The 27,451-nt window shown below is 41.7% G+C and overlaps 1 protein-coding gene across 3 annotated transcripts in view; it reads left to right on the top strand.

Annotated features, from left to right (window-relative positions):
* Nucleotides 1-26,674, top strand: part of LOC106649824 — a 37,010-nt gene extending 10,336 nt beyond the window's left edge. For 2 of the 3 annotated variants that reach the window (XM_023462579.1, XM_023462575.1), the window contains exons 2-5: nt 420-583; nt 12,930-13,119; nt 18,342-18,465; nt 26,340-26,674. In XM_023462579.1, the coding sequence (XP_023318347.1) occupies nt 526-583; nt 12,930-13,119; nt 18,342-18,465; nt 26,340-26,465 (498 nt within the window). In that variant the 5' untranslated portion in view covers nt 420-525 and the 3' untranslated portion in view covers nt 26,466-26,674. The remainder of the gene's footprint in view (nt 1-419; nt 584-12,929; nt 13,120-18,341; nt 18,466-26,339) is intronic. The other variant, XM_023462580.1, reaches the window with a different exon arrangement.
* The last annotated feature ends 777 nt before the right edge of the window (nt 26,675-27,451 follow it).

Below are 27,451 nucleotides of genomic sequence, written 5' to 3'. Positions count from 1 at the left end.
TATGATTGACTACCGTAAGAGCCCATATTAAATTTGCTATTTTCAACGGCTTCGTTCTCAAAAATTAGTAAGGTAACCCAAGCTGAAATTGTTACAGCATATCAAGGACACTTTAAATGACATTTCCGCAAAGTTTCATAAACATCTGTTGTCGATCCATTTAACTGATGAGCCACTTTAAGGTGGAGATGGGGAAAACCTACGTCACACTTATAAGAAAATTAAAATTTTTCAAAAAAAAAAAAAAAAAAAAAAAAAACAATCATCTAGAGTAAATCATGTTCAATAATGTAAAATTTATCTTCAACAGTCAGATTCACTATTTAAATTTGCACTGCATACATTTATATGTTTTATACATACTAATATATTTTATACTTATTTTTACATTGTATTTATATGAAAATTCCATTTTTCAGCTCTTTTGGACTCTCTTCTGGACTGTTTGATAGTACTGAAATTGTTCTAATATAATCTTAATTATACTTGAATGAGGCTGAGAAAGATTGAGGTTTTCAAATCAATATGGACAAACCTATGAAGACGATTCAAATTATTGTGCGAAACCTTGATGTTAATGGTAGTGAGTTAATCTATTTTATTCTATATCTAGCTAAAATAGTCCGGATAATACCTCTATCAAGATGATTAAAATGGCTATGCAGGTGATATTACAGCCTCTATAAATCATACATTATAAATCGCTCTGTCAAGACTGGCATCTTTCCCTCGGTATGGCTGCGAACATTTCTGCTGTCTCTGGCAAAGAAACGTACCATCACCGATATCTCGCAAACCAGGCCTATTGCAAAATTGTGTGAGGTCTCGAAGCTCTGTGAACGTCTCCTTCATGACCAACTGTCGCCCTACCCTGAAACTAACCACCTTTTAAATCCACGCGGGCTTCAGAAGAGGCCATAGCACTCATACGGCGCTGTTGGCGGTCCTGGGCGATGTGCGAATGTCAATTGAGGAGGGAAAGATTACTGTACTTGTCTTAATTGACTTCACTAAGGCATTTGACATGGTGCCGCATCGCACTCTGCTTGCTAAGCTGCGTAAATCAAATTTCTCGGACCGGTCTGTCCGGTGGATTGCGTCGTACTTGTGTGAGCATACGCAGGCTGTACTTGGCTCTGATGACTTGTGCTCTGAGTGGCTGCCAACGACCTCGGGTGTTCCGCAAGGCAGCGTCCTTGGACCCCTTCTATTGTCCACTAAAAGCATATGTTGTTCGCGGACGATCTCTAGGTCTATTACTCATTCTTCCCGCACGATCTCGAGATCGGTATCCACCGTCTTAACAGGGACATAGTGGCCGTTGCGGTTTGGGCGACAGGTAATGGACTCAGTCTGAACGTGAGGAAGACGAAGGCAATCATACTCGCAAGCTACCCTTACTACCGTCAACTGGACCTGCAGCGTATCCCTCGTGTTACCCTGAACTCCATACTCGGCCGAGGTCCAGTGCTTGGGCTTGTGGTTTCAGACGGGCCTGCGCTGGTCTAGGCAGGTCGGCTCGGCGTCTGGGCGAATTTATGGGGTCCTTCGACGCCATCGTTGACTGCTTTCCAGGCAGAACAGGAAGGAGCTCTTTGAGGCTTTGGTTTTCCCCCACCTGGATTATGCGTGTGCAGCTTACGATGACCTACTCGACTACCACAATATCCAACTCCATCGTGCTCTCAACGCGTGTGTGTACTTCGTAGTCGCTTCTATTGGTCGACGTGAGCGTGTAACACCGTACCGTCTTGGACTGGGCTGGCTGTTGGTGAATCTGAGGCGCCGATACTTCATCGCTTCCATCGCGTACACCTGCCTTGCGCAGGGTACCCCCTCGTACCTGGTGAAGAACTTTAAACTGGCTGTAAACAGTGGAATTGAGCTATTCTCTTCTCGTCTACCCCGACGAACGCTTTACTATCGGCCTGTGGATACTGCTGCACTTTGTTAAGACTTTGTCCTTACGTCTCAGAGGTATGGTAGCCCTGAAAAGGGATGTTTGCTTTCTTCTGTTCACAGGCCGCTGTGTTCTTGTCAAGTTTGGAGTTATTGCTGAAGTGCAACCGCTCGCCTGACGTTGCGCCGTCGGTCGGACGGGGCCTTCGACTGCTTGCCTCGTTTGGGATGCTGTTTGGTGACGATGATGGGCTCTTGAAAGCGCTCGCCGAAGAGTCGCCGCGAAGAGATTGACGCTTTCTTCGCAGGTGACGACGTTCGTTGCCTTGTCGGTCGGCGGGCGGGAAATTCTACCGGTGCTTCAATCCACACCTTGATAGGTTTGAGAAGGTGAGGCGACTCGAACTCGGGGACGAGCCTCGGGCACGCAGAGAGTTGGGCGAGTTTGCTGTCGAATGCAGGCGGGGTTGTCCAGGAGGCTGGTAGGTCGCAAGACTGTGTTCCGTGGCGGCACGATGACAACAGAGGCCAGCTAGTGTTCCTTGGCGAAACGGGAGTAACGTGGCTGCCGCGTTTTATATCCATTTCGGATAGCGCTGTAGTGTAATAGTGGAGGGAAGCTTCGAAAGGGCGAGAAAACTCCCGGCCGGTAGTGAAGTGGCTGAGTTCGAGGGTGGCCCTGAAAAGGATGGCCGAGTCTCGTTAGGCTCCACTTTTTAGATGAGAACTTGAGTCAATTCGTGAAGAGTTTATCAGCCAAGTAGCAAACTACTTGGCTGATTTCAGCGTTCGGATTTTTTAGTCTTTAGGGAAAGACTTTTTTGACCCTCTCTTGACTAATCCAGCCAGAGAGATGATCTTACCTTTCATGGACCGGAGCGGTCCTGAAAAGGTTCGTTCGACCTCGATCGGCTCCGCTTCTCGAATAGAAATTCGATTTGTACGAGCACAGAGTTGCAGCGAAGTACTGCTACTTTGGCTGGTGTTGCGTTCGAGTTTTTAGTCTTTAATAAAGACTAATCTAATCTTTCCTGGCCAAGCCGGCCAGGAAGTTGATCAGATTTTAGCTGAGCAAGTGTAGCCCTGAGAAGGTCCGTTTCGATTGAATTTCTTAAAGTCTTGAGGAGACTTCAGAAATTCAATCGCCGGTTCGATCGTAGCCCTGAGAAGAGCAACTTTACGTTGTTTTGAAAAGTCCGAAGGGGACTTGTTATGTTTTGCAAACGAAAAAAATGATAGTCCTGAAAAGGACAGTTCGTTGTGTTGTAGAGGCCTCGTCGAAATCTGAAAGGTAGTGGAGTAGAGAAACCGATCCCAGCTTGTCGTTGGAGTTTCTGTGGTCGTCCTTGAGAGGGTAGGTGGAAGAAAGACAACTCAAAGATTTTAAGTTTAGAAAAAAAAGTAATCTTTATTTGTCAATGTCCCTATCCGAGTGACCCTCTGGGAAGGCAGTAGCTCCTTGGATTGCCAAGGGGCTTGCTGCCGATGTGTCGCGGTCGAGAGCTCGACCGCATGTGAACTCCGCCGGCCGGGCGCGCTGTACTTATACCAGGGCGCAGCGGCGGCGCGCCATTGGCCGGCGGAACTGGGGTGGGGAGCGCACGCAGCTGTTTCTCGTTGGGAAACGGAGAACAGGCGCCGATCCGAACTCGGCGAGCCAAGTGTTCAAGGAGTTCGGAAGTGGCGTGATCCGACTGTGATGTCGAAGAAATGGCGCGGATCCGACTTTAAGGTCGGGCCGCGTATATCAACTTCAAAACTCATTTACCTACATAGCTACGGACCTCTTCCCTGAAACCATCCTTTTCGACCCTCACATCATTTTATGAACTAAACAGACCATATTTTTCGAACTGCTCGCCATCGACAACGATAATTGACAAATTCAAACTTAACTCAACCCCAGCTTGCAAATCTCACTCGCCTTTCCATCCAACTCAGCTTTTCATTTGTTGATTAAATTTGTAAATAATTTTTGTTAAATACATGTATCTCTAAAGTGCACACAGGGTTCGCCCTAAGCCCAATAAAGAATCTATCTATCTACAGTAGACCCTCCGTATTCGCGGTCTCCGTATTCGCGGAATTCGCATATTCGCGGTTTTCCTATATACACCCTCGTTTTCTATTCGCGGTTCGATTATTCGCGGTTTTTCATATGGATCCATAGCCTAGTTCATTGTTTTGCAATGTATATTGTTAATAGGTTATTAAAATCAAAATTATAAACTCTTTAATTTTATCGTGGCCTGCTTGTTCGTCTAAAATCGACCATCTCGTAATGGCTCCTAGCAATAAAAATCCAATCAAAAAAAGGGAGAAAAAAGTAATGACATTGGCTAAAAAGTTAAAAATTTTGAACGCGTTGAAAGCTGGTGATAAAATCGCCGTTGTTCAACAAACGATGGAGATTGGAGCAGAAATTGGTGGTGTAGGATTTGCCGATATCAATGCTCCAGAAATAATGAGTCTTATTTTACTGAGCGAACAAAATTCCTCGGCTCGTGCTGCGTCGGTGAGGGTGATCGGCGTCGGCGAGATCGGCGTCGAGGAGATCGGCGTCGACGAGGGTGTCCTCGGTGTCGATGAGGGTGTTCTCAGTGTCGTTGAAGCCGGCACGGTGTCAGCGTGCTGGGCGGCGTCGGTGGTTGCAGCTGGACGGGCTCGCGTACTTTTCGTATAACTAACTCGCACTGATTTTATCTCATCGGAGCCGAGCAATAGGCTGGCTTGCAAGTAAACTGCGAACTTTGACTCGAGAAGTAAAGATGTACGTGAAGACCGAGCGTCGCCGTGCACGCTTCGAACCGAGAATGAACACTGAGCCGACGAGCGTCGATGTATACGCTTTGAACCGAGAACGATAACTGGCCCCGAGACTCTCTGAGTCTCGGTTTATATACTGTTTGTTGCTGCCGTACCCTCTTTGTTTGAGCTAGGGTCACCGTGAACTTTATGTGTCCTCTAGAGCTTGCGGGTTGCGCGTTTTTTCCCATCCGTCGTGTCTGGGATTTTTAGCGGATGCTTGAGCCGTTTCCTTAGTTTCTTTGCTCGCAAGTTGTGACCTGATTTTTGCCAACATCCCGTTTCCTGCCCGAGCCGCTTATCCCATCGCCTTTTTGGCGACGGAGGCATCATAAATTTCGACTTGTAGCTTGCAAGCGCGAGCTATGCTTCCCACAAGCTCTTGCCGCTCCACGCGTCTGCGCACTCACACCAGTGCGTACCGCGGCGTACGTGAGTGGGCGCACACTAACGTTTGCTGCTCTATCCGTGTACGCACTCACACCAGTGCGTGCTGCGGTGTACGTGTGCCGTCGCACACTAGCGTTCACGGCTCTGTCCGTGTGCGCACTCACACCAGAGCGTGCTGCGGTGTACGTGTGCAGTCGCACACTAGTGTTCACGGCTCTGTCCGTGTGCGCACTTACATCGGTGCGCGCCGTGGTGTACGTGTGCAGGCGCGCACTGANGTACGTGTGCAGTCGCACACTAGCGTTCACGGCTCTGTCCGTGTGCGCACTCACACCAGTGCGCGCTGCGGTGTACGTGTGCAGTCGCACACTAGCGTTCACGGCTCTGTCCGTGTGCGCACTTACATCGGTGCGCGCTGTGGTGTACGTGTGCAGGCGCGCACTGACGTTCGTTGTACTTATCTGTATGCGCGCTCACACAATTACGTGCCGCGATGTATATGTGCGGCCGTACACTAGCATGCCCGTTCGGGACTTGGTGTTGCACCGGGCTGGTTTGCTGCCCCGGTGTTTTATCTACTCGTAGGGATGCTATGACCCTTGTGACTGGGTCATTACACTATTAAACTGCAATACATAAAAATATTTCGACGATTCTTTCTCCTCACCTCCAAACTGTTCACTGCAATATATTCATGTCAACATCTATTCATCACTTCAGCATTCAATCATTTTTTTCAACGTCAAATTTAAGTCTAATATAAGTCTTGTAATGTCAATCAAATGCGTTTCAACTGTTAATTCCAATGTTGTACATGTACATTCCAATTTTTATATCGAAAATGTTGCTAAATTTTGTAAATAATTTTTTATGATGTTTTGTAAGATAATTGTATTTATGTATCTACAACACAATAAAGTTATGTATCTATCTATCTCGGTGAGTTGCTACAAACGTTTCTCGTATGTGCTCCTACATTTTTACTGTTTTTGCCTAAGTTTTCGCCCACGGGCACTTTTGATTTTCAGATCACTCTTGCTCGCTATTTTTTGTAAGGTCGCTGCCACATTCTCACTGCCGTATGGCCTTGCATATTCTCTTTTTCAGATAAAAGAGTCCTGCTATCTTCAATCCGAAGTTAGGAAATTTTCATTGATCGGCTGCCTATCTCAAAATCTGCGCAGAATTTTCATCTCTATACCACGTCGATAGGCGCAGCTCCCACCACGCTATCCACATAAACATCAACAAGATTTTGCTTGGCGCTGCCTGTGATGGTTAACATCAATCTGTGTGAGGACTGCCAAAGTGAAAGTGATGGTGGGGGAGTGGGGGGGGCCTGTGTGAAGTGTGCCGACTGCGATAATCTAATACATAGATATTCACTGCGTGTAAATGCCATCACTCTCTGCTCGCAGTGCAAGCGATGGTTGCCAGCATCCGAGGATCGATTATCTCTCATATCACTGCGACACTGTTTCTCGGTGCAGAGTCGTAGGGAGGAAATTTTCATTTTTCCTATCTAATGTGAAAGGCCCTTTCCTTGTTCCAATGGTCGTGGGCTTCATCTGCCGGGACAGGGTCGTGAAAATGATCGGGAAAAAAACTTATACGGCTAAAAACAATGACTATTTCATTTATCTCAATGTTACAACAAAAATGGATTTTCTCGCTCTACAACTTCCTCCTTTAACACTCGTCGCAGCGTCTTTCACACTCATGATTTACAGCTCAAATCATTCAAAATCATATGTAGCTCTCACGTACACACTCAATCATTTTTCTGTACATATCTGCTCAATTACTTCTTAACTAGGCTTTTTGGCTCGAAACTCAGGCTCAAAATCAGGCTCGCATCTTACGCATCGGTATTCTCGGTTTCTTTCCAACTCCGATTCTTCTGCGTCCGTACGCCTCGGCAGCTCCGCCACAAGAGAGCAAGAGCTTCTTTTTCCTTCTCCTTCCTACCATATTCGCGCCTCGGCTCCCCACTTCGGCTCCACGACCAACGCGTGCTCTGTGCAATGTTCTATAGTGTCACATACCTCCCCCCTAGGCATGACTTACTGGCTCAATAATTATGACGATCATTACATACACTTGGCTCAAGTTTTCATACATAATTAATGATAAAGCGGCTAGATATTACAATGATTCCCGTCAATTTTATTACGCAACTTAATATTACGTCTTCGAGTCTTCTTAGTGCTCCTCTGGTGGTGGCGGTGGCGGCCCAATCCCGTAGACACTCCTGAAGATAGCTTCTCTGGCTTCCAAAGACAAGTTCCGAGTCCCTTCGATTAGCGTTACGGCAAAACACGCTGCTTCACCAGCGAACGGAGAGACTTCCTGGATTGGTGCGGCTTCAATTGGCAAGGGTGCAACAACATGACTGGAGGGCCGATTATTACCGGCTGACGGATTCTCTTTTGATTGGTGTCGCTCCTCCACGGTGATGGTACGACTAAATGTATCGTACTGCCTGGATGCGATACCCTCATGCCTATACAAACGTCTTGGGCTATATCCAGCTGGTGCTACCCTCGGCATCTGACGTTGTCTGGCTTGATGAGCTTCGCTATACCGTGGACAATTTGTGACATAGACGCCACGTCTGCCACAGTTGTTACAATATTGCACTCGGGGTCGCGGGCAAGCAATGGCGTTGTGGCCCTCGAGCCAGCAATTGAAGCACGCAAAGTCAGGATGTACACTAAGTAATCGGTACGAATCGGCGTGAGCCCTCCAAACTTTACTCCTCGAAGTCGTACGACAGAACCATCGGTGTGTCGGATGCGAGAAGGCTGGGTGTCTTAATAGCCATTTGATCCTTGTTGGAGGCTTCTTCTTGATGGCATTTTTTCGGGCTTTGGCAGCAGCGGCGCATAATTGGCGGGCTGTAATGTCCGTCTCTGGCGTAGATGGCTCATCTCTTCGTCATACGCTGCAATGCTGAGTGACGTTGGTTGATGAAACGGGCTCAATTTGCTCCGAGGAATCGGTGACGGCTGCCGGCTGAAGCTTTTGATGCATCTCGTTTCTTCGACACATCGCTGCGCCTTCGTACAATTCCGCCAGTCTTAAGAAAATTGACGGAGCTCCTGGCTTCATCGACTCACGGACAACTGCATTTTTGAGATAGAATTGTTCTCGAGCGTTGAACGGTGGCACGTAGGTGGGGTCCTCAGCCATGCGCAGCAGTTCGGTCTCCAGCTTGGAGGGCTTCTCCTCGGTTGTTGTTGGGTCAGGTTCGACCCCCTGCAACGCCATATCCGCCTCCATCTCTTGTAGTATACCGGCCAGCGTCTCCTCTTGCGTAGCGTTCGGTGTGGCCTCGATCGGCTCCATTGGCTTGACTGGCTCGATAGGATGGTTCTCTTCTGAGACCTCCTGGTTCGACTCTATATTGGTGGGCTGCATCTCGTACCTGTATTAAAAAAAAAACAATTCTATATGTCGCTTCAACTCCGACACATGTACTTTTGGCAGTTTACGGCTCGCACTGTCAAATGAGAGTAAATTATATACCGTCGGCGATAATTTTTCCGTTATTACGAATGGACCTTCGTATTTTCGATTTAGTTTATGTGCGAATGTCTTTGAGGCGTTAGATAACGCGTGAGTATGGCGCCACACTGTATCGCCCACGAAAAATTGCACGTCTCGACGACCGGCGTTATAAATTTTTGCTTGTTTAGCTTGAGCTTTATCGATATATCGCGCGACTAAATCTTTGAGAGCGTCCAAGCGACGTAATCTATCGGCCCAAGCTTCTGGCTTGATACTAATAATTTCTTGCTTGTTCTCTATTTCTCTACGCAAGCTTTTTACCGGGGTTGGGTGACGGTCGTAATTAAGAAATGCAGGAGATACTTTCGTGGAGGCTTGAACGGCGGTATTGACCGCGTGACGGAATTCATGTATATGTATGTCCCAATCACGATGGTCTTGGCCAACGAATGCTGCAATCATCGTTTTTAGAGTTCTGTTACTCCTTTCAACGACGTTGCTTTTGGGTGATACGGCGGAAAAGTGACATGTTTCATCCCGTAAACTTGCAAAGTTTCGACTAAAAGTTTATTTACGAATTCTTTACCATTATCCGATATGAAGTACAACGCCGCTTCCCATCGGAAAAGGATTAAATCCTCAAAGGCTCGAGCTACCGACTTGCCGTCGGCACGGCGTAGCTGCTTTACTTCTATCCACCGAGTGAACAGATCCTCAAACACAACGAGATATTTATTCTGCGAACGGCTAGGCGGAAATTCCATTAGATCGGAGGCTACAATTATCCACGGTCTTTCTGCTATTCGACTACCAATCAGCCCTTGTGACCCTTGTTGAATAGTCTTGTATTGTTGACATATTTGACACTGTTGAATGTGTTTCAACGTGTCATAATAAAAAACTTTCCAATAGTACTCTCTGGCTATACGGTCGTAAGTTTTGTCTACGCCGAGATGTCCACTGGACGTACCACGAGCTTCCATCGCTCTTCTTTATTATATTTATAGGATCGAGCAACGGGTCTCGGCGAAAACGGTACAGACGGCCTTCGCAATAACTTGCCGATTTTGAAATTTCTTAGGCGATTCTTGTACATCGGCTAACATTTTCAGATACCACGGGTCTTTGACGTCCGAGAACACTTCAGTCAAGGCGGCAAGGCTATCGATCGGCTCAAACATGCGAGAGAGTGCATCCGGTCAATGCATCAACGCACCTTTACGATGGACAACTTTAAAATCCCACTGTTGTAGTTCTAAGGCCTAACGAGTTAAACGGCCGGTAGGATCTTTCAAATTTCTGAGCCACGTCAACGCGCTGTGATCAGTAATTACGGTAAACTTATACCCCTCAATATACAGCCTGAGTTTTTTTATAGACCACAATATGGCGAGGGACTCTTTCTCCGATGTACAATAATTCTGCTTGGTAGTTGATAAGACTCGTCTCAAACACACGATAGGATGTTCATTCTCGTCATCGTCGGTTTGTACCAACACGGCTCCAAGCGCGGTCGCGCTGGTATCCCATTGAATTATAAAAGGCTCGTCAAAATTCGGCGGGGCTAATACAGAAGCACAAGTTAATGCATTTTTCAATGAAATAAACGCTTCTTGCTGCTCCTCCCCCCACGTCCATAATTGGTCTCCGCGCAATAATCTAAGCAACGGTATTTTTAATTCCGAATCCTGTGATATACATCACGAGTACCAGCCTATAATTCCTAAAAAACGACGAAATTGTTTAACAGTTCTCGACTCTGGGTAATTGACTATTGGCTCGAGTTTTTCTGGATCGACGCGTAATCCGTTTTCATCCAAAATATATCCCAAATAAGTCACTCTGCAACAACAAAACTCGCATTTACTCTGGTTAATTGCTAGTCCAGCTGGGACTAAAGGGGCTCAATACGCGCTCGATCGAGTCCAAAAGGCATTCGACAAAACTGCCACAAGCCCTACCCCGCGACGGCGAGCGCGGTGAATCGTTGGCTCGACTTTTCCATGGGAATTTGATTATATGCGGCTTTAAGATCTATCTTCGATTGTACCGTGCGTTTCGCAATTTATCGAGGACTGAATCGAGGCTTGGCATAGTATACGTGTCCTTTATCGTCTTCTTATTGACCTCTCGAAAATCAATGCACATACGATATTCGGCTGAATTTGGTTTTTTACAAGTACCGGCACGCTACTATAATCGCTCTCTGATCGCTCGACAATACCTTCCTTTTCCCCTTTTACGACGATGTCTTTGGCAATCTGCCACATTCGCGAAGACATGCGACGTAGTTTCAACTTAACTGGCTCGTCATCCACGACTCGAATATGATGTTCGATCAACAGTGTTTCACCGGCTGCGGGGGCATTGTCTAAAATACGGCGCACTGCTTTTCCCACAATAACTTGTTGTTCCGGCTGGAGAATGCTTGGCCCAGCGCACTCCGAGATAACATGCGAGTGATTATCATCATCATTATACGAAAAGCTGTGCCACGAGCTTTCGTTCGCGCGCCATAACCGACGTTTATAACGTTCGTTGCGAGGGTGCCAAGCGAGCCATCTGGATAGGCTGACAGCTGATTGTAAGTACTTGCTCAAATTGAAAGTAATCTCTTTCTCTTCGTACGCTGAGTGGAGCAGCGGCTTGCGGAGATCATAGTCGTGCGCGCAAATTTAATATTCGACAGAAGCCGACCTAATTAGTTGTTCTCTTATCATCACAGGCCATTGCCTAATTAAATCTAAACTATTTTTGTGTTAACTATGTCTTTAATATCTAATTAATCGATTTATGTTAAAACTGAAAACACGACTATCTCTCAGATGGACCTTACTCTGCTCCTACGTCCCACGGATCTATATGATGAAATCCCGTTATAATGCTTTTTTTCTGTTTGAACTGCTGTTGGGCCTCATGTAGTTATACCTCAAGGCCCCAATAAAACTCTCAATCAATTAATCAATCTCTCTCTCTCTTTTGTTCAAGATCAGATATTATCGAACCGTCGTCACGGACGGACTATGATTTGTTCATCTGAATAAAGAAATTTAAACAGAACTTAAATAAGTGTTTTTCATTCACTTTTCAACTTAACAACGGTTGAATTGATATGCTAGAGGTCCATAGTGGTTTTTTACATTCAAAATGAAGCAAAAGAAACATGTATGATTTCTATATTTGTTGAAACTTGTTTAATGTATTATTTTACACCTATTAATTATTTCCGGTTTAAACAATGGTGTGTCCCCTTAAGTCATTCACAGGTTTTAAGTAACGGACGTGCGAGGCCGTAGATGTGTGAACAAACGCACAGCTTGCCCTTACTGGGTATGGGGCCGAATATCCTGTTTGAGACTGGAATCTGGCACAGCGGGTCTAACCCCTAAATAAAAGTAGAACGTCTGTTGAGCTAAATTACCCTTTTAGGGTGGGCTACCCATCGCAATTCAATTTTTGATTACAGTGCTAAAAAGTATAGAAAAAATCCTTTTAAAAACCCTAATATATAATAAAAATCAATTTTTTGAAAATTGAAGGTACCTTCCTCATCTTACGTAATGCAAGCGGTTTAAAGTCATGAATTGATTTTCGTGCCGAATTTCGCTGCAATTTATTGTAAAATCTAAACAATAAAGGGCAGGCAACGTTAGTTGAAGACGAGCACTTGGTGAGAAATCGTGTCATTCCAGCATGACGTGAAAGTAATAAATAAAAGTCAACTAAAATAAATCAGTGATTTTATATTTCTTCACCTAACCTTGTTTCTAAAAACTTTTTTATTCGATGATATTAAATTCTATCATGATTGAAACTTTAATAATCTTGGGAGTGGGAGGAGGTGATGGAGGACTTATGACTAACGTGAATATTTATGAAGTACTTGTATCTACTTTTCATGTATAAAATGATTTTGGTAACTTTACACAATTCAATCGTTCATTAATTTTCTAGGCTAACAAGGAGACCACCCCAACTTCGGGTCATGGATCTGCTACAAACTTTTTGAGGGTACTTTGTAAACCTAGAAAACATGCCTAGTAAGTTTAGTTTGATCTCATAGGCCCTTGGAAGAAATACAACCCACATGCAATATTTTAATATTAAATATATGTCAAAAACCCCCTTTATTATCTTTCAGGGCCCTATGAGATCAAACTAAACTTACTAGGCATGTTTTCTAGGTTTACAAAGTACCCTCAAAAAGTTTGTAGCATATCCATGACCCGAACTGGGGTGGCCTCCTTGTAAGTTTATCAATGATATTATTTTTTGCACATTTCATTATCCACGAATGAGACTCATTTAAATTTTTTTTCTTTCAGGTGCTTGTCAAAAAGAAAGCGAAATAAATCAAGTACAAATTCCTTTCAACATAAATACAGAGGAAATAAAAAATATCATATGTCACTCTTTATGCATCAAAAACTATAATATGAAAATAATAAAAATGAGAACATCTGATCATGAAATAATTCCGTTCAAAACTGTACTGCGGAATTTTCCAATTGAGAAGTAAGTTATCCGAACAAAATTAATGTAATAAAATTTGATTTTAAAAAATACTATTAATACTGTCCTGTGAAGTATAACGCAAATAATGTCCGAGTTAACAATTCATTCTTTCAGCCGACCTTGATATTTTCGATGATTTCGGGTCAGCCAAATTAACATACAATGAACCAAGAATTTTTATTTATCTCTGTGTTACGTCTTTATGGTATGACTTTATCCAACCTGTCTTTCTAGCAAACATCCTATCTTACTACACGACACGTCACCTCTCTCTCTCTCTTTCTCTCTCTCTCTCTCTCTTTCCGAGCCACTATTCAACACCTCTGGTATACCGCAAGGAAGCAGTCTTGGGCTGCTGTTTGCCGTGTTCATAAACGACCTCCATACTGCACTACGCCACTCTTAGCATATCATCTATGCCGACGACACGGCCATTTTTCAGCACCACTTTCCATCCAGGATTCACGAGCTCATAGCTGAATTGAACTCAGACGTCAACGCCGTCGCAGCCTGGGCTGCCGAGAACAAGCTCCACTTGAACCCGACTAAAACCACAGTCATGATTCTCGGCAGTCTCGCTTATGTCTCTTCCATCGACAAAGCTGCTCTGCCCAAGATCACGCTGAATGGTACAGGCATTGCGTACTCGTCAAGCATCAAATGCCTCGGCGTCACTATCAGTCCCACGCTGCTGTGGACGAGACACATTAACTAACTCAGGTCAAAATGCCACTTTGCTCTGTACTTTTTGCGCTTTTACAGGCACGCGCTGAATCGTCAGCTAAGAGCGAGACTCGCAGTGGCCCTGGTTTTGCTTCATCTTGACTACGCGGCCGCTGTCTACAATGACATATCGGTCACGTCCGATTTCAAATTGCAGCGTCTTCAAAATGCGTGTGTTCGCTTTGTTTTTGTCTCCATACCAGCTCGTGAACACGTGACACCTTATCGCTTGGCCCTTGGTTGGCTATCGGTGGAAAGACGTCGCCAATACCTGCTCGTCCTGCTCGCACTCAACATACTGCAGAGCGGTGAACCTAGCCCGCTTCGCAATCTCTTCAAGCTCTCCTCTGATCGTCAGGTTCGCCATTCATCGCGTCGGCAGGCGCCGCTACTATCTTACAAAACCCCTCGCACATCATCGCTTCATAACTAATTTTTCATCACAGCCTCACGCATTATCAATTCACTACCATTTCGAATCAACCTCACCAACACATCGATTGATTATCGGGCGCTTCTCTACAACCACTTGTATTGTCTTGACAAGGCGGACTGGATTACTCGCTGCCACTTCGAGAACATTGCCCCGATTCCACCTCCGCTAGTGAACGAGCTAGTTCTTTGGCCATAGAGAGAGTGTGCTCTGTACGGCCATCATGCAATGAATCAATTGTATCTCCTAAGCCTGGTTCACTGTTATTTGCTATCGTATTTAGTACATTCACAACTTATGTAAGTGCTATTATACTACACTCTGCTCACTACTGTATTTTTAATTGTAAATATTTTTAAAAACATTGATATATGTATACTATGCTCTACCTGGGCCTCATTGTGTGCTACCCCGCGGTCCAAATAAATTTAAATTTCAAACTCAAACTCAAACTCTTGCTCAAAAAAGCCCATCCCCGCTCACGTACGTAATTGGCGGTACTTTGTCAGTACTATGCTCGCGTCTCATCTGCCTCACCACAGCTTACAATCGAGTCTATCAAAAATGCTCAAAGCATACCTTTGCCTCATACTACACCCACGTTCTCTTTCGGGCATGTCACAGCGTCGGACGTGATTGCAGCAATGGCCAGGTGCAGCTCCTCCAGCACCGGGCCCGACGGCTTACCACTGTCTGTGCTCAAGCTCGCCTCTTCCACCCTGGCCGAGCACATCGCACATCTGGCCAATTCATCGTTTGCGACAGGAGTCTTTCCATCTGCTTGGAAGCTGTCGTCGGTTATTGCTCTTTCCAAATGCCCCACGCCACAGTCTGCATCTGATACTCGGCCCATATCGCTCTTGGCCGAGCTCTCCACAATCATCGAGAGACTTGCTCACGCACAGCTCTCAACTCATCTGGCTCAGCATAATCTACTTGACCCCCGGCAACACGGTTTTAGATCTGGTCATTCAACGCAGACGGCATTGCTTGATCTCACCGAGGCGGTCCGGGCGGCCGTAGATAAGAGAAAGGTCACTATCTTGGTGTCTTTTGACTTCTCAAAGGCTTTTGATACCATCGACCACGGCGTATTGATCTCTAAGCTGCGTCGTATTAGTGCTGTGGAGTGGTTTGCCAGCTACCTCAGCGATCGCACGATTGCAGTCAGAGGCGACGACGGCACTCTTAGAACCGCTGCCGATCTCTTCGGGTGTCCCGCAAGGCTCTGTTCTTGGGCCCCTACCTTTTGTCATTTACATAAATGACCTTCGTGAAGCTTTGGTGTCCTCTTAGCACATCATCTACGCCGACGACACTGCCATTTTACAGCATCATGTTGTGCAATGGGTTGTGGAGGGGACGATTTCGAGAGAGTCTGCGAGTTTTTGCAGAGTTTCGCCGACATCGCAAGCGTTCAGTAAGTCAGAGCGGAAATACGCTTGACAGTCACCAGACTGATGTATAACAAGTGACCCTGAAGATGGTCGATGTTATTTGTTGCCTCTTAGTTTACAAATTTTGCAAACTCTACGTTTAGTCCTGAGAAGGACTAGTTTTAATGCAGGCTGTTGATTTGTGCAGAAGGACTGGCTGTGATTAGCGGTGACCAGCTATGACCGATGTTGAGCGGCTGTGACCGATGTTGACCGTCATGGAGGGGATGGTCGGATGGACGATGACGTCGTTGTCGGCTCGGGCTGCTTGGCTGTCCCATGACTAGTGAGAGTGGAGTGACACAAATGCCGATCACTTTTCTGTCCAACTTGTATAGTGGAACAGTCAAAAGTCAAAAGACAAAAGTCCAATCGCTTTTCTATTCTCACTTGTAACAAGTCAAACAGTCAAAAACTGATTGAATTGAGTCGAGAGGCACTTATACTAGTACTCTGAACTCGACCTTTTCTCTTGCAGGCACGACTTTTCAATGGCGACGAGCCACCTGGCGGCCGAGTCGGAAGTTTGAAAAGTCAAAAGGTGGGAAAGGTGTTGAAATAATGAGGCGAGTATTTTGTAATTTAACCAAGTTCATTATTGAGAAGTGGCCCTAGGTCAAAATTCTCAAGTGCTCGTCGACGCGAACGCGAAGACGAGAGTCGATGTGCTCTGGCTGGCTGCCGAGAGACGACTTCCGTTTGCGTGGGCAGGCGCCTCGCTTATATAGGAAGTGAGTGCGCGCTGATTGGCTGATGCCGCGAGGTGGGGACGAATGCAGCAGTGCACGACGTTGGAAGTCTACGGACAAAACGGAAGTCTACGGATAGACTCCTATACCCATATGTACGTATACGGCTAAAACGGAAGTCTACGGGTAGACCCTTATACCCATACGGAAGTGTACGGACAAAACGGAAGTCTACGGATAGACCCTTATACCCATACGGACGTATACGGGTAAAACGGAAGTCTACGGATAGTCTCTTCTTCCCATACGGAAGTGTACGGTCGAAACATAAGTCTACGGTTCGATCCTTATACCCATACGGAAGGGTACGGATGAAACGGAAGTGTACGTTGAATTTCGATAATGTAACTATTGGACTTTTATGTCTACACCCCATAGCCGAAAAAAATATGTATTAGACCCACGGATCAAGTCTCTATTGATTCGAAAATTTAGGTCGAATCAAAATTATTTTCTAAAAAATCGTGATTTTTGTTGTTTAATTGTTCATAACTTTTGTTCCTCAACTTTTTTGACGATTTTTGACGATTTGAGATATTTTTTTCACAAAGTTTATAGCACCGGAAAAAATGTGGAAAATTTCGTTCGTTTGGCCCGAAACGGGTTAAGCTTGAACGATAAAGATTGTCTCATCTTCGTTACCGTTGCTGCTCCTCCTCTCTTGTAACCGAGGAGATATTTTTTTTGAATTGATTTATTTTTTTGCTTCGTATTGAATAAAATAGGAACGTATTATGATTTAAAAATTCACTCTTTGAGCTGTCTTTGTCTATTTATCTAAATTATCAATGATGTAACAGCGTACCATGAGCCCCTTTATATTCATTTTCATGCACATAGCTGCATCATTTTACTGAGCACGTCTAGTTAGCCGCTGGGCTGAGACGCCGCTTGCCTGACAATTATAAGTGACACATAGCACGCGGGATTAATATCAATTATTTAAGGAAAGTTTGAGTGTCTGAAAATAGAATTTAAAGACTGCGATTTGATTCAAATGTGTCCTGATATTCTATATGACCCGTATAATTTTTCATTCTTATATTGATGGTGCCCACGAGGAGTAACATGTTTTTATTTGAGGTAGTTCCCTCAAAAAAATGACTATCAATAAAGGGTCTTGAAATTTTAACAACATATTATTGACAGTACTTTTCATAATGTGTGAGAAATTTCAGGCACTTTAACCAAACCATTTCCGGAATATAATAAATCAAAGTTCGGTATTTTAACATGGGATCCCTATACTTGTGTGTCGAAAAGAGGCTATTCTGTGTGATTATAAAAAAACGCATCGATAAAATCTTTTTAAAAACTAATGGAGATGATTGTTTAGTACGTACTGAAACATAGCACAAAAACTGGAAAAACTTAAGCATACAGTTTTGGAGAAAAGTTAATGTAAAATCATTGCAAAAATAAAATTTTAAACTTTTTGACCTGAAACCCAATTTTTAAGGGTTTTAGGGTTATTTTAAACAAAAAATTATTCTTCCTATTTTTCACGAGCTATAAACAATTCAAATTTAAACAATTTCAAGCAATCAATCTTTGCGATGTTTTATCTCAATACATATGAACTCTACGAAAAATTTAAAAAGAACAAAAAAGTCTTAGAATTTGTCAAGGAAAGCGTATGAATTTTTTCAGAGTTTTTCTAGACATATACCCGAATTTGTAGATCAGGTTCTGAGGGAACTACCTTAATTCTCTTGGGCAATATCAGCCCTGCCAGGTCTTTCGTTTGTTGAACCTTTCGGTGAGGACTATGAAAAATAGAAATGTAGTAAAAATAAAATTTTATTGACAAACAAAAAAATAAAAACAATTTTTTCAAAAGTTTCTTCTGAGATATACATTACATATAAGTATAATTTTCAGAGTATTTGTTCTCGAAATAAAAGATGACGTAGGTTGTAAAAATTTAGGAAAGTTTGAGACGAGTGGTGCTACGAGTCATCATCATCCAATTATCGATTTGGAATTAATGGAACTTGAAAAAAAAGTAAGTGTAAAGCAGTTTATTTGATTTAATGCTTGAAGTATTTGATATTCATTAATGAAAAATTATGCACAAAATTGTAATTTTTGGTATAATTACATGTTCGGTTGAATGCATTTTAATTACTGAGGCCTTACACACCTACTGTAATGTCGCCTACAAATATGCTACAGAATTCGAAAATTCAAAAACGTACAAAGTACCTACGCTTACACTAGCCACCAACATACGCATACAGTCACTTAATTTTAAGCGCACTTATCAAATAGTCTTGGCCATTGTCCCATGAGACATTTCATAAATTTTTACGTCCGTCTAAACATTAACAGTTACTTCTGGTTTTCAAGGAACTTCTCAAACCTCCATCAAACTATTTCTTAAATATTCGAGAGTGTACTAAATCACGTATTGAAATATTTATTTTTAATACTAATAGTGTGAGAACTGGCACGTGAGTGAGCCATTACTTGAGAAGAAGGGGGGAAATGTAATAATTGTACAAGAATTGACTGCTAGTTAATTTTAGGAGATCGAAAAAAAGTAAGAGTACATTGGACCTCCGAAATGACTCGGGTGACACGCAAGTGTCACTTGGTAGTCAAATAACTATGCAAAAGCATAACATGATAAAAATTTCGACTGATACACACTCATAGACACGTATACATACATGCAATAATAAATATCAGATTTGACAACGTGCATGATAGTGCGTAGTCTCGCGACGTATATGTGTTACCGGCAAAACCCGCTTTTAGGCAAAAGTTACTTTTGCCTAGGCAAAAACAGAAATGCCTAAAATTTTAGGCAAAAACCGCAGAAATATATGAACTTCCTAAATCTTAGGCATTGCCCGCAATGCCTACAATTTTTTAGGCAAAACCCGCAATGCCTAAAAAATTTTAGGCATTACTGCGAGCTAATAATTTTAAGTAAAAAATTAATGTAAAGTCAAAAAATACGCATTTATTTGAATACAAAAGTTTTGTTTTTAATGCATTCAGAACTACAAATTTCATCAAATGGTCATGGTATACCATTATCAACTAAAACCCATGGACACTTAATGATTGAAAGTCAATTAAGTCCATCTGGCATCTACTATTCATTTCTGAATAGAAAATTGGTTTGGATACCAACCCCCTTCTCTTTATTTTTTTCTGGTGACCGACTTCACACATTTTTAAGTATAACTCAATCAATTTTCTTGTAAAGTTGGAATACTTGATCGATGTTTCTTTCAAAAGCCTATTGCGCCTACCATGTCCGGTCGCAATATGCACGGCTTGATTGATATCAAAGACATCTTCAAGTGGTACATAGTATTTAATGCTACTACCTGTTTTGATATTGACGATGAGTCGGTATTTATAACATTTATAATATTCATTTTCGTTAGCCCCGGCGACAAACTGATTTTTCCAATTATCGATTTCAATTTCCATTTTTACTTTATTTTAAGTTAAGTAACTAGTGAGAGTATAAGCTGTATCCATATTGGGTTATAAACACAACTAACAAATAAGTTCGACTTAGATGCTGACTAATCGTATACTAACGTGTTAATGTATACAGTAAAGCCTAAAATTTTTTAGGCATTGCGGGTTTTGCCTAAAATTGCTTAGGCATTGCGGGCTTTGCCTAAAAAATTTAGGAATTTCCTATACTTTTTTAGGCATTGCGGTTTTTGCCTAAAATTTTAGGCATTTTTGTTTTTGCCTAGGCAAAAGTCACTTTTGCCTAAAAGCGGGTTTTGCCGGTAACATATGCATAGACAGCACATACGATATTCTATGTAGCTGGCGCGACAGCCAATCACAGTGGGTAGGGCAAACTGACGCTGTATAGGCACTTATACTACCAAAGTTGCGCTCGATCGGACGGACGGATGGACGCTCGGTTTTCACGGGTTTACCCTTATACAAAACGCGAATATAGGTGTTTCACATAAAAAATATCTTTCAAATAAAAAAACAATAATGGTCACAGGAAAGTACCTTGGGGAATCCCCATTTCAATTCCCTCAGATAAACTATTGGTGCTACAAATTTTAACTTTTTGGGTCTTATTTGACTGATGTTGCTTAATAAGATTGTATGCAGCTCTTTTTATGCCTTCATACTCTAGTTTTTTAAACAGTATTGTGTGGCTGACCGTATCAAAAGCTTTATTGAGATCAATAAAGGTGGCAATAACAGCATTGTTAATATTCACAGAACTTGGTAGGATGGGAACAGGCGGGTGAGCGATGAAATCAGTCCACGGTTCATTTGAGGCAAGGCCAAAAAGATACTGACTTTATTCGACGGCCTCTCTTCGACCAACTGACTCTCCATACATATCAACAATCAACATTAAACGGTTGCATTTCACTTGTGATTACTTGTGTGCCACTTGATAGCAGCAACAAAAGAAACTAACACGTACATCTCACTAACACAAGCTTCAGCAATGCACGTTTCACGTTTCAGCTCCAGTACGCGCCTTAAACCGACGATCTGCAGCACATATCAACCTTTTGAATAAGATCGTACATCACTACACCACACACAACACTGTACACTGGTTGAGTCACGTAACAGGCATGAACACGGTAGTTGGTAACCCTGAAAGGGGACCCTCATAAGGCGCTCACATCCAAGTCAGATGTGCCTTGGTTTATTAACGAAGTCTGCTCCTCGGGATCTTCAACGTGAACCTACATTAGTGACATGGCGCCACCCGTCAAAAATCACTGCTCAATCCATCGGGGCTATGGATCTGTTGCACGCGTTTCCATGCATTACTCAAAATCTTAACAAGCATTATTTTTATCAATTTTATCATAGATAATATGCAAAATTTTCTCTAGTGTCTCAGTTATACCAGATTTTTAAATAAAGCAATACTGTTTTTTATTAATTCTTTTATATTTAGTTTAAAAGTTATATATTCTGGTATGCAGTATCAGTTTATCTGATGCAAGTGGTTCATGGTATGCAAGTTTTTATAATATCAGTAGAGTAAACAAGGCTGATGGTTTAATACTATATATCAGGAATAATCTGTCTTATAATGTAACTAATGTGTCAGCGTAATCACACGCGTACACATAAAATATATGACATACGTGTAAATAATAATTCCTACTAAAGGTTCTTTTATAACAATTGACCGGGCGAACTTTCGAGTGAATGGTAGTAAAAATAAAGGACAAGCCGACATAAACTTTGCTTTACATATGGCCGATTCTCCATATTGTTGAATGGCCAAAAAATATTTTTTTCTGCGAATATCCGAAACTTGTTATTTCCAATGTCAGATTTGTCCCAAAAAAATTTTAGGAAAATTAAAGCCTTCTGTGATACTTTTTCAGAGGCCCAAAGTTGGCCGTTTAAGCATTTTTCCGAAATTCATTAAAAATTGCAAATATTTAAATGATTTCTAGATCAGTGTAGAATGACTCAAACAAAAAGTGAAAATGAAATTTTTTTTAGAAATTGTCCAAATGTTCAGAAAAAATGTATTCCTAAGTGATTGGAGCAATCTGAGAACACTTCCAGATCCTGCGAAACAAGTACAAAATTATCAAAGATTTCTCAAAAAAGAATCGTGGATTATTCAAAATACCACGTTGATTCACTAACAATGCCTCGTAGGTACTTTAAGCAGGCTCACAAAACAAGTCCAAGATCCCCGAAGAGTTGGAGAAATTAAAATCCACCAAGTTAGAATTTTTTTAAAACCATGCCTGATCCGGGTAGTTTCTACCTCTGATCCACGCAAAATTGTTGTCCGATCTACATAGTATCTATGTCTAATACTCGTGGATAGCTAATCCACCTGGGTAATCCACGAGAATATCCATGCAATTTTTTTCAACTGGGACTGGTAATACAGATCACTGCCCAGTTGTAATGATAAAAAACTAAAACTCTCAAAGTGCCTCAGAATGTACCCTAAATTACCCTAATAACTATACCAATTCACATCACTAATCCATTTGGTCTTATTACACGGAAAAGAGATTGACCCTTTAAGGGGAGGCTCTCATGAGACTCAATCAAAAAATCGATTTTTTTTTTGCTTGCTTAGTTAGCAAATGTCTCGTAGAATACACCCCCGAGCCCTTTTTACCAAAATCGATTTGGTTAAAAAGTTATAGGTAAAAAACTGGAGCTGTCTTTTTACGAGCGAACGATGTATGTATGTATGCACATTCGCTTTCTAAAACTTTAAACTCGTTTTTCTCGAAACCATGTTTTCTGAATCGGGCGCCAAGATATCTCAAAAAGTACTGCACTTAGAGATACGCTTTTTTTTTATTTTAAAGCTAATTAAATTGCCTGGATGTTGAACCTATAAAAGTTTTCATTTTTTCATTATTATTATTTTCTAGAGCCCTTAAAAGAGCCAAAAAAGGGCAAAAAAAAAGTTCCGAAGTCCGCCATTTTATCAATTTTTAATTTTTTTGCAATTATTTAGGTTCAACCTCCAGCAAATGTCATCTAGTTTAAGAGGAACTTCAGATTTTTAAATTCGGGCAAAAACTGAAGGCGCTAGCTTAGCGCCCGTTGAGGTATCTTTTTTTACCACGACCTCCATAAAACGCTGCTAGGGGATACATAATTCGATATTTTGGTCTGAAAAAATTTGTAAATATAGTTAAATACATACTTTATAAGTATCAAAAATCTTGACTGCATTATTCACTTTCTTCCGTGAAAAAAAAATTATGAAGAACACGTCATTTTTGAGGCGCTAGATGAGAGCCTCCCCTTAAAGATAAAGAAGTGTTAACTATCAGACACGATGCAGACTTACCCTACAGGAAGGCGCGTCGCTTAACCTTTTCCGAAGCTACTTTGAGAAACGTGATGCAGATTTGTACTGTGTTTCGCACTGTACGGTGACATAGTGTAAAAACCTCAATACACGTATATTTACTTAAGGTATAATCGAGGTGTAACGGCTGTCGAGCCGCTACTTATTTTAAATAATATGAGATCTTAATCTGGCGGGGAGAATGTACAGGTAATAAATAAAAGGTCGTCTGCCTTCTACGAAGTACAACAATTATTTATTACGCTACCCTTAGATACTAATTACAAAGAATATCTTAGACTACTTAACATACAGCTACGGACGATTCTCGGCGTAGATGGTGGCTCACTCTGCAACTGGTTGGCTGGCGTTCCTGGTTGGCTGCACTGCACTAACTGCACTAGTCTCGATTACAAATTACACTCCGCCTTAGACTCGCGGGACAATTTAATACAATACAAATACAATAATACGATACAAGTTTGAATGATATAAAATCGCGGTATAAACTGACGTGAGCTCTGCACACCGAATAAGTTGATAGTCGAATCGCGCAGAGGCCTCCGTGGGTCCTCAATATATACTACTAAATTTCGCATGCAAAATTAAGAGAAAGTACCTGTCAGCACCTGCTCATCCGTGAGAACCTGACGACAGCTTTTTTGCTAATTTTTACGAGTTCATTGATCTTCCTGCTAAACTGACATCGCCTCACATTTAATCAATGCTTGATATGGCGTGTCTATTTCACACCTTTGTAAGAGGTGTGGATTTCGATGTTCTTTTCATAGAACTCGATGTTTTTACCAATTTTATAGCTTTGTTTTCTACTTAGCTTGTTGTCGTCAGATCCCGTAGATCGAGGCTAGCGCGTTCGCTCGCAGAGTGAAATCTCATGAATATCGCTAATTGTTTATAATAATTGAGTGGAACGTGACAGAGGGTTAAAGTATTTTAGATATCTTCAAAAGTAAGCACGATGCGAGAAAATGAGTTACATCAATTACGCCAACACAGTCGATGGTTGACGAAAGAGTCATTACATAATGCAATATTTTTCTGCTTCATGTTTCACGAATCAATCCCTTTGCCGTGTAATTATATTCTTACAGCTATCATCCACGTGTCCTCTTATAGGAGCGCGTCCAGCATAAGTCGGCCACCCCGCGCGATTACGGCATTTTTGGCCGAAAGTATCGTATGTTTAGCTCGCTCGGAAACGTTTACCAAGGGTCAGAAAAAAAATCCAATTTCATGGATCGATAGGTTTTTTCCTCCTCTTTCTAGTGGTGTAGCTTGAAAAATTCTTAAAAATTGATTTTGAGGTTAAAACTCGACTTGAATGTTTAAGTCGATTTATCCAAAAAATGTATCCTCCGATTTCAAAATAAACTGCACCAATCAAAAGAGGAGGCAAAAATCTATTGAAAACGATGTTTTCCAGGATGGAGAAATGATAACAACTATTAAAGATATCGAGAAAAATAGCGTGGGTCAGCGTGCGCGGACCTGTTTTCCTGTCTTTCTCTGTTCGACTAGCTCCAAAAATGCTCGAGAAATAATTTTAACACAGAAATCGATAGATTTTTTCCTGATCTTTCGATTGGTAATGTTAATTTTCAGGTCAAAATTGAAATATTTTGTGATGTATCGTGTACACGGCGATGAGGAAGAACGGCGATACTAGATGCCCCCACCATCGCACTGTACACTGGCGATTACTATGTACCACGCTGGTATACGATGTGTGTCAGTCGCTCTGTGGAGCTCGTCACGGACATAATAATAAATCATTCATAATACTATAACGTAGTAATTATTTCAAATCCTGGTAATTCCGAGATATAACATACTTGAAAAATATTGACTTAAAAATTCAAATCAAGTTTCGACTATGAAAAAAATTTTTGGGAATTTTTTCAACAACGCCATTAGAAAGAGGAGAAAAAAATCTATCGAATTACGTATTAACATTATTTTTCCAGCATTTTTTAACGATTATGAGCGAGTCGAAAAGACAAAGACACGGCGTCGCGCGTGTGTCATCGCTGGCGCCCGGAAAACAGGTCCGCGCACGCTGACCCGCGCTATTCTTCTCGATATCTTTAATAGTTGTTATCATTTCTCCATCCTAGAAAAGATCGTTTTCAATAGATTTTTGCCTCCTCTTTTGATTGGTGCAGTTTATTTTGAAATCGGAGGATACATTTTTTTGATAAATCGACTTAAACATTCAAGTCGAGTTTTAACCTCAAAATCAATTTTTGAGAATTTTTTGAGTTACACCACTAGAAAGAGGAGGGAAAAATCTATCGATTCATCGGTTTGGATTTTTTTTCTGACTCTTGGTAAACATTTCCGAGCGAGCTAAACATACGACACTTTCGGCCAAAAATGCCGTAATCGCGCGGAGTGGCCGACTTTTGCTGAACGCGCTCATAGATCGACGCACACCCTCGTTTTCATTTTGTGACGTAGTCGTAATTAGCTCACCTACATCAAGCCACACTTACTTATACGGATGTGCACTCACATTACACCGCTCTCGACTATACATATGAGCATATACACCATTATACATGTGCTTGACGGTGTGAGATGCTTATATTTTTATACGTTACTCATGACTCACTGCCGACGCGTTTGATTTCGGGGCGGTTAATTAATAAATGATCTATAGATCATTACACTAAGAATCGAAAACTAAAAATGGATAGATCGGTCATATTTTGTGTACATCTCCCTTCAAATCATTACTTATCATCAAATCTTAATCGATTTCATAATCGTAAAAAAAAGAAAAAACTGAAAATCAAAGTAAAAAGTAAAGACAACCACAGAGTATTTTAAATGAAGGTGAACGAAGTTGAGAAGGATCTGAGAGAGAAATTTAAGGTCCCAACTAGTTTGTAGAATAATGGTATGACAGCATAAATAATTTTTTTCAAAAATTTTTTTATTTATAAATTATTTTATTTAAGACTTTAATGAATTATTATGCAATTATTGTAAAGAAGATTTTTCTGAAATTTAAATTGACTTCATGACAAAACATTGTTATCTTATTATTACAGATAATAGCAATTGAAAATGATCTTCCTGAACTAGTATTAAATGAATACAAAATAATGGAAAGGACTTCAAGAAAAATCACTAATTGTGCTGAGCATTTAGAACGTATAGTACAAGAATACAGCTAGAGCAATTAAATTTATTGATTTTTAAATAACTATAAATATAATGTTCCATGAAATTTGACACAATTTTATGAACAAATCCAAAATACTTCATTTTCTGATGCTTTAGAGTAAAGTTAGCGCATAAACGCAGCAAGCAAGATGTGAATGATGAAAAGGAGGCATAAATATGAATTTACAACAAGGCTCTAAAATGGCGTACAATACTCATGCTATGGGGTACACTTTTGAATAGTTAATTATTATTTTAATACTGTATTGCCAGATAATAAATGTGATTAAGAAGTTAAAAATATCTATTGATGTTTTTTTAATTTTAAGTATACATATAGAACCTTTCTTATAAATAAAGGAAGCTTATACCCATAATTTGTGATGGGAGCCGTCCAGAGTTCAAGCAAAAGTTTTATTATCATAACTACGTAACGCTACTATGTTGCATATATTGCATATTTTGTGTAATGATTGCCACTCCGAGCAAGCTGTGGCCCATTCCGATTTCGTAAAGGCTGGAAAAAGAGTCAAGGATTGTAAAAATAATTATGCGTATTTTAGTTAACAATTAAAGAACAATAAAGTAATTTATTACAGCACCAGTCACGGAAGTGACGCCTTATCGAAAGCCAAACTACACGCAGCTCCTCATCATCTTTGGTATTAGGCTCGCTAGCACGGAACGGTCTCGATCACGTGACGCTCAGTTCGGTATCGTGCTCTCCTCGCCCTATACATCTCTCTTTTGCGTTCGCTTCACGCACACATCGACTGGCGTAATAAGTATGTCACGATGGATTTCAGGGTGAAGGAAAGGACAAGGGAATATCGCGCACCCACCGGACTCTGCTCTGGACAAGGTGACGCATAACACATCACCGTGTTACAATTTATAAATTATTATTAATTATGGCAAGTTGAGCTATTGTTATGACTTGAATTACATAGAACATTTTTTATTTTTGCGCAAGTTTTGTCCTTCAGAAAGTGATTGC

This window comes from Trichogramma pretiosum, unplaced genomic scaffold, assembly GCF_000599845.2.
Source record: "Trichogramma pretiosum strain Unisexual culture from Peru unplaced genomic scaffold, Tpre_2.0 scaffold128, whole genome shotgun sequence".
In the NCBI taxonomy this organism is placed as follows: Eukaryota; Metazoa; Arthropoda; class Insecta; order Hymenoptera; family Trichogrammatidae; genus Trichogramma; species Trichogramma pretiosum.
The sequence above is the reverse complement of the archived record's forward strand: the minus strand, read 5'-3'. Positions and strand labels throughout refer to the sequence as shown.